The 15,057-nt window shown below is 51.6% G+C and overlaps 2 protein-coding genes across 3 annotated transcripts in view; both read right to left on the bottom strand.

Annotated features, from left to right (window-relative positions):
- The window catches only part of ACCSL (1-aminocyclopropane-1-carboxylate synthase homolog (inactive) like), a 122,990-nt gene that overhangs the window by 93,954 nt on the left and 13,979 nt on the right, over positions 1-15,057 (bottom strand). The window lies entirely within an intron of this gene.
- Positions 13,575-15,057, bottom strand: part of ALKBH3 (alkB homolog 3, alpha-ketoglutaratedependent dioxygenase) — a 29,485-nt gene continuing 28,002 nt past the window's right edge. Inside the window, exon 9 of one of the 2 annotated variants that reach the window (XM_025044141.1) lies at positions 13,575-13,646. In XM_025044141.1, the coding sequence (XP_024899909.1) occupies positions 13,590-13,646 (57 nt within the window). In that variant the 3' untranslated portion in view covers positions 13,575-13,589. Of the gene's footprint in view, positions 13,647-13,928; positions 14,263-15,057 lie in introns of those variants that run through there. The other variant, XM_015586457.2, reaches the window with a different exon arrangement.

Raw genomic sequence — 15,057 nt, 5'->3', positions numbered from 1 at the left:
TGCTGACCTCTGGACTTGCTGAGTGCGCGGGGTCAATGCTGCTTTTTCCAGGACATGCTAAATGGCCTACCCTGGCCTCCCTGGTTCAGGGGCTATTAAAGGGGATACGAGATGGCTTCTCTTCTCAGAAGGCTTGTGGTCCTGGGACTACAGAGGGGGACATGGAAATGTCATATGTTGAACACCTACTATGTGCTGGCACTGTGCCAAAGATGCTTGGCACATGCCTCACCTAAGTCATCTTCAAGGCCTCCTTTTAGGGGGACCTTAGCATCACCCTCGTTTTACAGATGACAACTCAGGGTGCTTTGTAGCTTACCAGGGTCACCCTCAGTGCTAAGTGCTGAAGCTGGCACTCACGGCCAAGTCTGCCTGACTCGGAAATCGGTGCTCATCACTTGGCACCACCCCATCTTACTGTCCCTCTGAAGTGACGAGAAGTCAAACACCTACGCTGCAGTATCAGCCCCATCACCCACATACTCTGTGGCCTTTGAGCCAGCTGCTTCCCATCTCCGAGCCTCAGTTTCCCCACCTGTGAAGTAAAGAGGCCAGACTCTGATTTGCTGGGGGCCCCTCCGGCTCTAGCATTCTAGGATCCTCAGGAGGATGCGGGGACGAAGGGGCCCATTCACAGGAAGTAAATGCTTCCTCTGGGGCCAGAGAGTGGCAGGCAGCCCGGGCTGAGGCTGCGGGGGAGGCTCGCCTCCATGGAGGGTCTGCTGGGGGAGCAGATGGGGAAGGAAGGTGGCAACAGACAAGCGAGGGGCTTGTGCCACCACCTCCTCCACCATCCCCACCCACACTTTGGCTTTTGGGCAGAGCCAGGGTTTAAAAAAAGCAACACCAGTTCTTCAGCTATTAGCAGGGCTTTGTTTCCAAGGGAGCCTGTGGTCCCCGGGCCGGGTCGGGTGGGAGCAGGGATGCCCTGTCCATTCTGGGATGCAGACAGGCAGGGAGCCATGGGCAACCAGGTGGGAAGAACCAGTGGGGCAGTTCTGTTCACAGGTACTGCCCTGCTTCCTGGGGGTGGGGGTGGGGGTGGGGAGGAAACAAGAAGGTCAGGCCCCTTTCCTGTGGCTGCTCTGCCACCCTGGCACAGATCTACTGCCAGCTAGAAGCCTCAGTCAGCTGACTATCCTTCAAACGTACCCAGAAGTCTCCCCAGAAACTTTTTTCGAACTTACAGAGAAGTCTCTCTCGGGCCTCCAGGGGCTGAGTGAGGTGGTGGTTATTCTACACGTTGCCGTTTGGGTCAACGTGAACTTTGAGCGTATTTGGCCCAGCCACTGTGTGTGCGTGCATTCAGATGGAGATGGAATGAGGACGTAAATACGGCATAAGGGGTGGGTAATGGTCAGCAGCAAACGATGTCCGTGGCAGGGAAGCAGCAGGGCCTTTCCTGGGGGTCCTGCCTCCTGGCCTCACCCTCGCCTCCTGCTGGAGCCCACTCTATATCCCAATGAGCCCTCCACACAAAGCCAGTGTCGTTAGCATCCTACCAACTGCTCCTGCCTCACTCTGAATTAGCACTTCGTCTGGTACAATTGCGAGCAAAAGTGTTTTGATAATTTTCCTGGAGGGTTGCCATGACGATCTCCAGCAAGCTCCAAGAGCGGGTGTCTGTGTGCACAGGGAGGAGAGAGACAGAGAGGAAGAGAGTCCAAGAGACTCAGAAAGGGGGAGACAGAAAGGGAGAGGATCCAGGGAGACCCCTGTCAAGTCAGACCTTCAGCCTCCACCGGCCCCGCCCTGGCGGCCCCATTCATGCCTCCATGAGCTCACTGCCTAATCTCGGCCTGACTGTATGCGTGTAATGGGAGACCAGCTGCTGGCAGGCAGGCTGCCAGAGCTGGCATGGCAGGGCTGGCCCCACCAGGGGAGGTACCCTGGCAACCCCCACTCCCAGGATGAGCCCCAGGAACACTAGGCTAGAGTGGGGGCAGAGGGATTCTTGGGCACTCAGAGAGAGCCAGAGCTCGGGGAAACCTCCGCCTGGCCTGTGGGCCTGGCTATGCTGATGGGATCAATGCAAGTGCCTTTCCCAGCCAAGGGCTGCTCCCCGCACAGCTTTGGCGGCCTAGGGTCTGCCGCTCAGTCCTTCCCATGTGCTTTCTTGCAGGCCTGAGGGTCCCTCTCCCGGGGCTACTGGTCTGAGAACACTAAGGATAAGGATAAAATCCCACAACTTGTGGCTCCTGAGCTTTGCAAGGTCATTTCCCTTCTGTGACTTCAGCGAAGCAGGAATATCTCTGCCGTCTCTTGGGATAAGGCCAGAGAAGCCTAGAGAGGAGAGGGTGCCAGATGAGGTCACACAGCAAACAACAAGGTGGGGGCAGAATAAGGATGAAACCCAGTCCTGGTCTTTGCCCCAGCCTCGCCGGCCTCGGGGAAGCCCGGTTCTGTGGAATGGGTCCATCTGGTACTACCCGCTCAAATATGGACAGGGAAATGGGCCCAGAGACATTCCCCCAGCTAGTAAGTAAGACATTTCACTGCCTCTACTGAACCACGGGCCTGCTCCACGCGTTCCGTAAACAAGCCCCAGGGACTTATTTATGTTTCAAGGTTAAAGTGTCAGCCTCTGCCTTGGAAGGGGAGTCTTCTGGTTGTTGGCAAAACAGAGCAGAGGGCAGCTGGAGCTGGCCAGGAACAAAGAGGCAAAGAGGTCAGAGGCCTTCCCAGGCACTGCCAAGTCCCGGCTGCGGAAGGCAGCCTGGTAAAGGGCCTTCTGGCCTGTGCTGCTGGAGTTATGTGGCCTTAGGCAAGTCATTTCGGCTATCAAACCCCAGTTTCTACAGCTATTAAGAGCCAATGTGCACAGGAGCCCTCAGAGAAACTTGCTGTCCGTGTTCTGGGGAGCAGCTGCCCCAGAACAGCGGTCCCTGAGCATGGAGGAACCCTCCCGCCTGTCTCCAGCTTGGCTCAGATCCACCTTTCAATCATTTAACATCATAGGGGAGGGAGAACCAAAAAGAAGGTGCTGTGTCTCATGAAGCCCACAAAGATGGCTTTCACACAGCCTTGGTAATGGGTAACGGCATGAGAATAAGCAAACAGCATCCTAAGACTGCCCGCTTGAATCCCCCGGTTCTGGTGTTTGCTAGAAAGTTCTTCTCACTACCCTGTGATTATGAAAGTCTTACACCTGCCCCATCCTTCTCCCAGGGTGGTGGTTATAAGGATCAAACTTGATGATTTATAAGAACATTCTGAGGTAAAATTTGCCCTGTAGGAGGGTGAAATTTTAAATGGATTCCAAGAAATTAGAGTCAAAAGATGCCAGGTCATATCATGTATTCTGAGCCCGGCCTCAAGAGAGGACACACCATCTGCCTTGTAAATTGCTGCTGGCCCATTTTGGGGGCACAAAGAGTCGTCCCAAGACCTGCCTGTCTCCCTCTCCCAGCCACGGCCTCAGGCAGCCTGGTAGACGAGAGGTGCCTGCTGTGCCTCGGTCTCTGCACAGTTTGGACACACTGGGCGGGTGGGGTTTGCTCCCAAGGAACGCAGCGTAAGGCAAGATCTCTCTGCTGCTGCCCTGCCTGTCACTGGCCCATAAAAGTTATCTTCATCTTTCCTCAAGGCAGAAGCAGCTGCCCTTTCTCCAGCCGTTCCCTCAGAAGGACACACAAGGAGATGGGATTTAAAGCAGAATGGGTTTATACCGAGCACCTGTGTTATACCAGTCACCAGCACACAACACTTTGTACCTATCCTCACACCCTTAAGTTTATCCTCCAAGACAGGTGTTATCGTCATCAAGCTTCAGTTGAGGCCATATGCTCAGAGATGGTAGGGAACTTTCCCAAGGCCACACAGCCAAGCAAAGATGGAGCTGGGATTTGATCCCAGGTCCACTGGTTGCCAAAGCTCTTCTCATCCATCAGCAGCTCCCACAAGGGTGACTCTTGGACCTGCCCAAGGAGGGGTTCAGTGGTAGGACAGACAGGGTGAAGAGGGCTAGGCCTGGGGAAGAGTCTGGAATTCTATCTGGGAGCCAGGCTTTACTTCCCACCAGAGAGAAGACTGGTGTCCTCTGCAGTAGAGTCAGGGTGTGGTGGGGATGATATCTAAACCCACTCCTTTCTCCAAGGTGATGGCAGGAGAAGGCACGGGTCCCTCTCCACTCATGGATGTCCCAGAACTTGACACAGAGCACGCAGCACACCGCCAGACAGTGGCTGAGTCAGGACCTTACCTCGTGCGTGGGGCTGGAGGGCTCTAGGAGCAGCATGCTCTCCAGCAACGTGGTCTCCTGACCACACCTTTGCTCAAGAGCCTCAGGCATCTGAGATTGGAAACCACTGTTTATAGATACAAAGGAGAAAACCACCGAGGCTCAGCTGACGGGGTTTGTGGGGCCAGAGGAAATGGAATAGAACCACAGGCTGCCAGAGCAGGAGGGAACATTCCAGATGAGCTGGGTCAGTGTTTTCAGACCAAGGAGTGTGACTCATTAGTGGGCCATACAATCGGCTAGGGGGCCATGACTGGCATTTTTAAATGATGCACAAGAAAACAGAAAATATCAGAGTAACACGTGTAATAAAGTACTACTGTTTCATCAAGCTTTGGTTTTAGTTAAACGTGTGTGCGTAAACTTTCTTTCTTTTCTTTTTTTTTTTTTTTTTTACCACGGGTTGTGTGCAATAAAGCTACAAAATACATTAAGTTGGTTCAACTCCTGTATTTTGCAGATGCGAAAACTGGGGCCAAGGTCAGGAGAAGGCTTTGAGCAGGGGCCAGAGGCAGGATGAAAACACAGAGAGTCCCGATACTGGACACTACTTGCCCCAGCACCCCCAGGCTGCCTACCGGAGGCCCGATTTACTCATTTTTTAACCTTAGACACGATCAGCCTTGCCAGCTCTTATCTGTCATTCCCAGGCTAGGGTGTGTAGAACCCAGTGCTTCATCTGGAGGTGGGGTAATGGAGGTATTGTGACAGAGCTTTCTCAGGTCCTTCTTCTTCTTGGCTGTTCTTCCTCTTTCTCTGCCTCCTTGTTCTGCTCTCCACCTCCCTTGGTGGGAACACCCCACAGTCAGGTCCCTCCCGGCCCTCCCTCCCATCTTCCTCCACAGCAGCCCCTGTACAGCTGCCTCCCAGTGTCTCCTGGCCACACTGGACCCCCTCTCCCCTAAGCCCTTGTCCTAGACCTGTCTACACAGAACTCCCCCATCTGCATGGCGGTGAGATCTGCCCAGAGCTCCTGGTGAGCTGGGCCCCACCCTGTCCTCCGGGTCGGAGGGCTACTCTTTGCATCTATACATAATAGATGAGAATAATAGCTGCCCGTCCTAAAGCAGACATACATGGTCACATTTAATTCCTACAACGAACTCCGTTTTAGAGGTGGAGGAACTCCGGCTAAGAAATTTGCCAGAGGCCACACAGCAGTAAGTGAAGGAGCTGGCTCTAGAACCAGGTCTATATGGCACCAAAATTTACACCAAAGCATTCTGGTTGGGAGAAGATGACAGCGTGGGGGAGGGGGCAAGTAGCTCCTCCGTGTTGCAACAGGGAAAGGAACGCTCCAACCCCAAGATGACAGAACATAAGAAAGGCAACACCCACCCTCTCTCAACCCTCCCCACTCCCTTCCCCAGGAGAGGAGGACTGATAAGGTCCTCTGATAAGGGAGCTTGAGAGAAAGAGCTGGGTTGGGGAATGGAGGATCCCTCTCCTGCCCACTTTCAGATCTGCCTGCCCACAGAAAATGTGCATGCTGCTCAACTCCTGTGTCCCCCACCTGGGTAGGGGGGCTGGGGAGAGCCTGTGTCCACCCGCTGGAAGCAGGTCTGAGGCCCACCTCCTCCACGCCCCACCTGCAGGCTCAGTGGGGTTGGCAGTGACCCTCCTCGCAGCTGGCAGGGACAGGGCCTGCTGTGCTCTTTCCTTGAACAGGGTGCCCCAAGGCCTGGACATGGCCAGGGAATAGCAAGAAGCCTGGCTCTGGTCATGGACATAAGCCAAGGTCTCCCATTTGGCTTTGTAGGTAATAAATAACACTGGTATTTTCACCTCCTAGCTGAGCCTTGTGTCCGTCTGTCTTCTGCTCTCACGGGAAGAAGGGGTGCTCCCATCACCAGGAAAACCAACATCTTTTTCTTCACAACTCCCAGAGGCACCTACTGGGCCACATACACAGAGACCTCTGCTTGGGCTTCTGTCCTGGTCTCCCGCAGGTCTTCTCACCTCCAGCCCCAACTCCTCACTCCCTCCTAATAAATAAATTTCCCTAAAAGTCACCCTGTCAGCTCTCAGTGGCTTCCCACCATCAGAGCCCTCTGCCCGAGATCCCTCCCAGGCCTGTTCTGGGCCCGGCTTCCTCTCTCACCGTTTCTCCTCCAGCTGAACGAACACCCATCGCACAAGCCCCGGACAGAGCCACCTCGGCCCCCACTGCTCATGAGCCTTCTGGATATCACTTGGCAGGATCCTCCTGCCCATTCCCCGAGCGCCTCCCCACCACGTGGCCTTCCCTGACCACCACCCTAAATTACAGCTCATGTTCCTCCAACTCCTGTACACACTCACTTTGAGGACCACTCACTCCACACTCACTTTGTTACTGACGTTCTTCAAATGCGTGTCTTGTTTTCTCAACAAAGGACACAGAATGCCCCGACAATGCTAATGCTGGCTAAGATGTATGAGTGCTTGCTTATGCTGTGCGGAGAAGCGTTACAGGGTACCGAATGCGGGGCCTGGCACGTTACTGGCGCTTAAAGCATGGCCTGAGTTTCTCAGATATGCTCCACCACCGTTGGTAGGAGAATAAGCTGGCACGACCTTTCTGGAAAGGCATTTACATTATGTATTCAAGGCCTTAAATACGCATAGCCTTCCAAATCTGGGCCAGGACCCCACTTCTAGAAATGAATCCTAAGAAACGATCATAAATGTGCACAAAGGTTTAGCAACAGGACAGCTGCATAAGTGGACGGGCTGTGCTTCCGTTTCTTCAATTGTAAAAGAGGGATAAAAATAGTGTCTAGTCCATGGGCCACGGTGAGGATTAATAAATCATGAGTTAATACATATAAAGCGCTTAACGCAGTGCCGGGCACCATATTCGGGATCTATAAAAATGTTATCTCTTCTTTTCACTATTTGAATTGAGTTCTCAATGAGGCCAAGTCCTGGGCTCTTAGTCATACCACAAGCCTGCCTCCCACCATCCACTTTCACGACTTCTGAAATCAACAAAATGGTGTCTAATAGCAAAAACAACACCAACATCAACAATGGTCTAAATATCAAACACTAGGGGACTGGTTACATAATGACATCCACAATACTATGTAGCCACTCAAAACCATGATATGAAACAATAGCTAATGTCATGCACCAATGCACAAAGTAAATTGTAGCCACTCGGAACCACATTATGGAACAATAACTAATGTCATGCTCCTACGTACAAAGTAAGTAGGAAAAGGCTACCAGACGACTAGTGCAGTATGAAGTTATTTTTTTTCCCCCCTTAAAGTACACAAATGTTTACAAAAAATACACTGCAAAGTATAGAGTTGTCATCTCTGGATTGTAAAGTTACAAATGATTTTCCTTTTTCATCTTTTGAAAGGTTTCTCATAAAAAAAAAAAAAACAACACATACTCCTTTTGTAGTTAGGAATAAAAACGAATTTTGAGCAAGAAAATAAAAGCCACACTGATTTACTTCTCCGTAGAAGCAGGGATCGTGCTGCCTTTCATATCGCCCCCACTGCACCTAACACACAGTCTCTGGACATAAAAGCCCTGGTCTCAGAATTCCAGCCTGGCAATCTTGTTTAATCTTCCAGGCTGAGGCATTCTGTTCAGAATTTAGAGATGGCCTGCAAGGACAAGAAAACGACGTGACTGGTGGGGGGTGCGTCTGTGCTTGGTCGGTGACCAACTTGCTGGGACACATCAAGAACTGACCCGAGGGGGAAGAGGCACTGGAATCAGGCCAGGGATGGTGCATTAGGAGACCAATTACCTAGGGAGCATGTGGCCAGGCTGCTGAGAGAGAGCTGAGCCTCGGTTTGAGGCCACTTTGGCATCTGGGAGCTCTCTTCGGCTTGGTTTAAAGAACTTCCCCAGAGATGCTTAAGTGCAGCAGGATCTTAATATGATCAGCCTCATTCGTGCGCAATCTGCATTTCGCCCATCCTCCCCAAAGCCCCCTGGCCTCCCCTTGCTGACTGCAACAGAGCTGTGAGCACCAGGGGAGCCTGTCAAGGGAGAGGGCAGGGTCATAGGGCCATTGGTCAGCCACAGAGGGGTCACCCGCCCAGCACGAGCATTAGGGGTGGGGGTAGCAGGGCATGTGGAATGTTCCACTTAAAACAATTACATTACTAAGCACATTACCTCTAGGTACGTTACAGTCATGTTCTCGACCCTCAGAAAACCTGGGAGAGGTGGCTGCTTCTATGTCCATTTCATGGCTGAGGAAACTGAGGCTTGGGGGCTGACCGATTGGTCCCAGGTGGCTCGGTGAGGCGGGGCAGAGAGGGATTGAAGCCCAGGTCCGCCTGACTCCAGCTGAGGCTCTTTCCACAAGGGCTCTGGAAATGATTCTGACAGGTGTGGCAGCTGGGGCAGGAGTAGGGGTGTCATAGCTGCTCCCTAATTCTACCCTTGCAGGCAGCACTGTGACAGTAAGAGGTGCCCAGCCCCCCTTGCAAAGATGACTCTGGGCCAGTGTTGCCTGGAGTTGCCCAGCTAACTCTCCTCATCGACTGGCACAGAGCTTGGCCTGCACTGTTTTCGGCAGGAGGATGCCACTCAAGCCGTAGCAGGTGTCCTTGCCATGTATCCAGCCACCAGGCTGGTGCAGCACAGAGATCGTCAATATCACTCCTTGGAGGGCTGCACTAACAGGTGCTACGAGCTTGTGGGGCTGCCTGTGCCTATGTTCCCTCTTGTCACCAGATTCTGCTTTTAGCCGGGGATCTCCGAGGAGGTCATGGAACCTCAGAGTGGTGGAAGGAACGCTGGCCTAGGCACCTGATATGGGTCTTCACACTGGTTCTGCTTCGTACCCTGGGCGGACCTTGGATGAGCACTTAACTCCTCTGGGCCTCAGTTTTCTAGTCTGTCCAATTAGGACAGTAGCTCCTCACCTTCACCCTAACGGGACTTTGGGGAGACAAAGTGTGCACCAGAGGGCACCAGCTCTCCTCTCAGCACAGGGGCAACTGGGGGGGTGGGGCGGTGGGGCAGGGGCCTGGGAGGAAAGCCAGGCATTCAGACTTTTTCCTGCATTTGCACCCCTAAGCTAGCCGTCTTCCTTTTCCCTTCACTCCAGGTGAATAGAGGCTAAAGGCCATGTCGGGGGGTAGGGTGTGCAGAGAAGAAATGGGTGACTAATCCCTTCATACATTTTCAGAAGAAACATTTCAGAAAAGTTCTCTCTAACCAATGAGGGCATAAGGGAGACACTTCTGTGGCACCCCGCCCCCTCCCCGACTCTCTTCTGTCCTGTTTGGGTGGTCCCAGCAGCCCAAATTCCCCTAGGCCAGAGTTTGCGAAGCCCTCACGGTATCCTTCATCCATACATCTCACAAAGGTTCTTTAGGCAAGGAAGATCCAGCCCTCAACCCAGAGCAGCTTTTGGAGGGTGTGGATTCCCTTCCCAGGTGGTCCCACCCCTGCCCATTCTCCAAGTACAGATAAGGAGGACAGGGAGGGACCCGGTAGCAGCAGACGCACACTCAGTCATCAGAAGGCCTGGGGAGGGCCTTCTTGTTGCAGCCTCTTAGGAGGGTCAGGCAGCCCTCTGTCTCCACCACTAACTGCCTCAGGAAAGGTAGTAGCCAGACCCAGCTGAGAGGCTGCTTGCTCCCCTTCCATGCCCAGGGGCAGCTGGATGATCACAGGCTCTGCTAGGCAGGCGCCTGTCACCACGCGCTCCCCCACACTCTTCCTGCGGTGGGCCGCTAATTGCAGCTTGATCACGTGGCCCTTGAGAGCCCGTGCAGGCCCACCTCTTCCTCAAGTCTGCTGCCCCACAGGGAGCCGCTCCCAGGCTCCTAGGCAAGGACCAGAGTCTCTGCGGCTGCTTCCAGGTAAAGGGGGCAAGAAAACACAGGCCACAGCCTCCCACCGTCTGGGGCCAGGGCTGGACAGAGGCCTAGAAAGCACACAGAGTGTCTGCGGACAAGTCACCGCTCAGCACCCTTCTGGCCTACCTGGGACGCTGGTCTCAGGATCCGATCAATCCTCCACGAATCTGTTTCCTCGTCTGCTAAACAAACAAACAACCACTTCGGAGGGGTGCTTTTAGGAATAAATTAGAATATTTCTATCCAGTTAAAGTTAATTGGGTCAGAGGCCCAGATCCTGCCCAAACATGTCCACACTCTCAGAAGCCACATGAAAATAGGGACTTTCTCTGCTGTCCAGGGTGTGACAGCACCGAAATAATTGTAATGAAAGTGCTGTCACACATACCGTGGTCAGCTCCAAGTGGGCTCATTTGAGAAAACAGTCCCTCAGGTAACGCTGGCTAAAAGGTTACTGACTGCCTAATTTATCTTGTTTTCCTAACCTGCTCTTTGCCAAGACCCCCATAACCAGCTTTCACACTAAGGAGCAGCCCAGCCCATGGGGCTCTGTGCACAAGTTGGGGAAGGAAGGCTTCTGTGCTTCAGGCACCAGCTGGAAATGGCACCATTAGTCTATGATCCACTCTAACAAAGAAACATCAAAGCCATTTCCCTGCTGACCCTGACTCAGGAATCATCATATCTTAGAATGGATTCCAACAGCATAAAACTGACAGGGGTCTCAAAAGAGGGCTCCTTCTAAAGAGAAAATAAGGAAGTGGGGAAGGGGACAGTTCCAGACTTGGTCCCTCCGGGGAGAGCATGTGGGTGGAACCATGTATAAGTAAAGATTTAAACAAACAGAATGCATCGCTATGGAAACATTCGGCTTTTTCAAAGGCCTTGTAAAAAAAAAAAAAAATCAACTATTCAGATTCAACACTACAAGTGTTTATGACCAGAAAAGGCAAAGTGGGTCTCCTGCAGCCAAATAAAAGCTGCCAGAACTCAAGGAAGAAATATTCCCAGCAGGGCAGGGACCCGTCGTGAGTCAGGTCTTCTCTCTCAAGCCCTCCAACTGGAGCTTTCTACTCATCCTGGTGCTCACTTAACTCTTTTGGGGTGGCCATAACCAGCTCAGAAGACTCCACTCGCTGACCCGGTCCAGGCAGACCTGCCAGTCGCCAGGAGCCATGGAGGCAGCAGGGAGTGAGTGCCACAAGAAAGTGACGGGTTAGTGAGCTGTGACCCAAACTTATTTGGAATCACCGATGCCACCTGAGTTAGTGGTCCAGCTGGCAACAATGTAGATCCTGATTGCAATACTAGGGATACAATCTGATGCCGGGTGTGCCTTGTTCCGGCCCGCACTTTGAGGCAAGTTGCTGCGTCACCACGGGAGCCATTTCTTCAGGCCGTCTGCTGTCTGGGGCTGTGGTGGTGCTGGGAATCGTGAAGAAGCCGGATGCCGAGTTTGGGTATCATTTAGATACCCACATGTACTCACAGATAAGAATGGGGGAAGGGACCACTCATCTACCTCTGAAAGTTTCTTAGATATGGTCTGGAAACACTATTGAGTCAGTTGCCAGGAAGGTTGAATGAGAATTTGTCTAACTCACCATTAATTGGATTCTGTGCCCTCAACCTGAGCTTCCCTAGGAAAAAAGGCCTAATACTGGCCCATTTGACAGCACAGTTTCTGACTAGATTATAACACTGAGTAAGGAGAAAGTGCATATGGCTGTCCTGATGCACAGGGAAGCCAGGGAACAAGGTGGCCTGGTAGTCAGCTCTCTCAGCAGGTCACCAGCTCTGCAGGAGCAAGCCCTGGAGGCTCAGGGTCCTAGGCGTGCCGAGTAGACTATTCGCCCTCAATTCAGTACGGCAGAGGAAAAAGCAGTTTAGGGATTAACCTGTGTTTTGAATTCTGGCCCAGCCATTTATAAATCCTGTTAAATGACTTAACCTGTTGGAGACTCAGTTGCCTGGTCTCTACAATAAACACAGGATCTTTCTTACAGACCTGTGGAGAGGATTAGGAACTGTTTGTGTGTGTAAAAGCTCCTAGGACATTGCTTGGCAGGTTTAATTTAAAGTGTAAAAAAAAGGACAGCTAAATAACTACACCTGTTTTCTTTTTCATGCTTACAGCCATTATATTTGCCTCCTCTGCTTTACAAGAAATGTTGGCAAAAACAGCTTCACCCTAATTCCTAGTTCAGATCCACCACCAGTAAAACACAGCAACAGGTTGTCGCAGTCACTGAACGTGGCTGTCCTTTGCCAGGGTCTGGAATTCCTGTCCAGTCCTACACCCTGCACTTTTACTCCCTGGCAAGTACCTACTTCACGTTGACAGAAGAGACATTATCGTAGTGGTGGAAAAATGGCATTTGACAGCAAGAAACGAAACCTAAGACTCTGCTCTCTCAGATGAAGAAACCCAGGTGGCGGCCCAAGGTGTCTGCTGCCAAGCAAGAATTTGTTTCTCCGACAACATAGCAGCGATGGGATGAGAGATCCAAACCTGCAGCTGACACAAGGGGAAACCACGACCCTGAATTCGGAGGGACTGTGGGACTGGGAACCATCTGCCCGCTCTTTCCTGTGTGGGAACGGAAGAGGAATTTCCCAGTGTCACGTATCCAACTCATAACTCAAGCTGGCTGTACCACCCCGGCCAGGCTTTGTTTGTTTTAATAGAAGAAAAGCTAGAAATTAAATAATGGTTTTATTTTATTTTTATGGTGATTTGTACCTCCCTCACAGGAAGGCTTAGTAGGATGCTCAGATTTTATAAAACGTTTAGGAGTTCTTAGAAAAAGGAGCTGTATGTACTCATGCGAACCCATTAAAAACAAAAGTGGGGACTCCAGTGCAAGAAGCCAGGGAGCCTGTCAGAGAACAGAGCCTGGCCAGGGCGGCGTCACCTCTGAGTTCTGGGGAAGAGCCTGCCTAGCCTCTGGCATCACTCTTACAGCAATAAGAAATAAGACCAAAAGCGAGAAGGCTCTGTAAATTTCCCCCACAGGCAGCTAGGGAAGCTCTCTGACTCCTTGCCCTATTTTCATCCATTTTCTCTCTCGGGTTTTCCATGTCTTGGTTTGGGATTAATGTGGCACACTGCTCCTAAGTCAGGGGGTCAGGAAGACACATGCTTTTTTGATGCAATAAGGGGTCGCCACTCTGTTCTGTTTTGGGAACCTTGGTGACATCATGGACTAACCCTTGAATGTCAGGAACTTGTGTCTAAGAGATCACTGAGTCAGAAAAAAAGCCTTCGTCATAGAGCTACTGAAAGCTGAAGTGCAGGGAACTACGGGGTAACCGGGTCTATTCCCTGCAGGACTGCTCCGTTCCTCTCTCCGGGTTTAAGTGACTTGAGCGATTCTCTAGGGGAAACTAATCTATGTGGAACAGCGGTCACTGACAGGGCATTTGCTGCTTTGGGGCCTAAATTTCTCATGACGTCACTCAAGTATTCCTCCCTCTGAGGGGACAGTTTTCTCCTGTATTACAGGTAGGCCCTGAAGACGGCTGGCCTAGCGAACACCGCCTTCACTCGTGATTCGGAGGCCTGTAACCCATCTCAGCGTGTCCTGGGAAGAATGACAGGAGAGAAAACTCAGTTAGAGGAAGTGCTCTCCGAACGTGCAGCTTTCCATTACGTTCGGCACACAGCCAAGACGTTACGGAGTCAGGCAGGCTTCAACAAAGCTCTGCGAAGCCGCTTCTGTTTGGGTTTCAGCAGCTGTCTGCCTACAGAATATTTATATTTTCAGTAAAGTCACAAGGAACAAACACGTGTGGATTTACCCCAGCGGCAAAGTTCATTCATATTTCTTCCAATGAAACAGAAACACTGCTTATGGACAAAGTCGTCCGTGAACAGAGCCAAAGCAGTTTTTATTTAACCTAAAGAAAATACGTGATTTCGAGATGAGATTAGGGATTGCTGCTCCCACAGTAAGCATGTTATGAACGTGGACGGCTGCGAAGACGATTTCACCTTTGTATTCCAAGCAGCCACAACACGAGAGCGGCTGGACCCGCCTCTTGAAGTTGCTTTATGGCGGGAGGTTTGCTCAGTCTCAGCCCCGCATCCCTCTCAAACACTCCGCATCAGCGCTGCGCCCCGTGAGGGTCTGGACAGACTGTCCGGAAGGTCAGGTTGATTCTCGGGTCTCTAGAGTGGTACTCTCTGGGCACACGGTGCTAAACGGAAACAGAAATCACTCTGACATAAACGCGCACACGTTTTTGTTCCAAAGCCATTTAAAACTTATTTATGAGTACATAGTCTTATTTCGATTTTGCCCCCCACCCTTTAAATGACCTCAAATGAGCAGCAGTAAGCTCTCTAGAGTCTCGAGAAAGATCTCCCTCCCCGAAACAAACGCCACCTCGCCCTCAATGCCAGATGCCGGGAGCCCTCACAGTGAGGCGGTTTCTTCCATCTTTTCTAATCGCTGCTCTTCCTCTCAGCCTCCTGCGCTTTTTCCAAATCTCATAAGAAACACAGAAATGGCTGAGACCAAAGACAGACGCGAGATCCCCCTCTCATGCCAAGTGTTCTCACGTTAATTTACATACCTTAAAAATGGCCCTGCCTGAGCTGTGGAGCTGTGCAGCTCAAAATACTAGCCGCTAGCTACCTGAGCTATTTAAATTAATTAAAATTAAATTAAAATCCGTTCTTCGGTGCACCAGCCACATTTCAAGAGACCAACAGTACTGTGTGTCCACTGGCTACTACACTGGGCTGCACGGAGGTGAAATACTTCCATCGCTGCAGAAAGTTCTATGGGACACTGTGCTGTGGAGGTCCATTTTGGCTGTCATAGTATCAAAACTCCTTGGCAATAATGTCCTCTTGCTCATTATAAAAGGCGACTTGCTTTGCACCATGTTTACAACAGAAGTTGATCATCGTAAGCCAGTAGAAGGCTTCTTGCACGTAAGAGTGAATCCATATTACTTTCATGTCCTCACCTGCCAGTCAGCTTGTGT

The sequence above is a fragment of the Pteropus alecto genome, unplaced genomic scaffold (genome assembly GCF_000325575.1).
Source record: "Pteropus alecto unplaced genomic scaffold, ASM32557v1 scaffold71, whole genome shotgun sequence".
NCBI classification, from domain to species: domain Eukaryota; kingdom Metazoa; phylum Chordata; class Mammalia; order Chiroptera; family Pteropodidae; genus Pteropus; species Pteropus alecto.
This window is presented reverse-complemented; position numbering and strand designations above follow the sequence as displayed.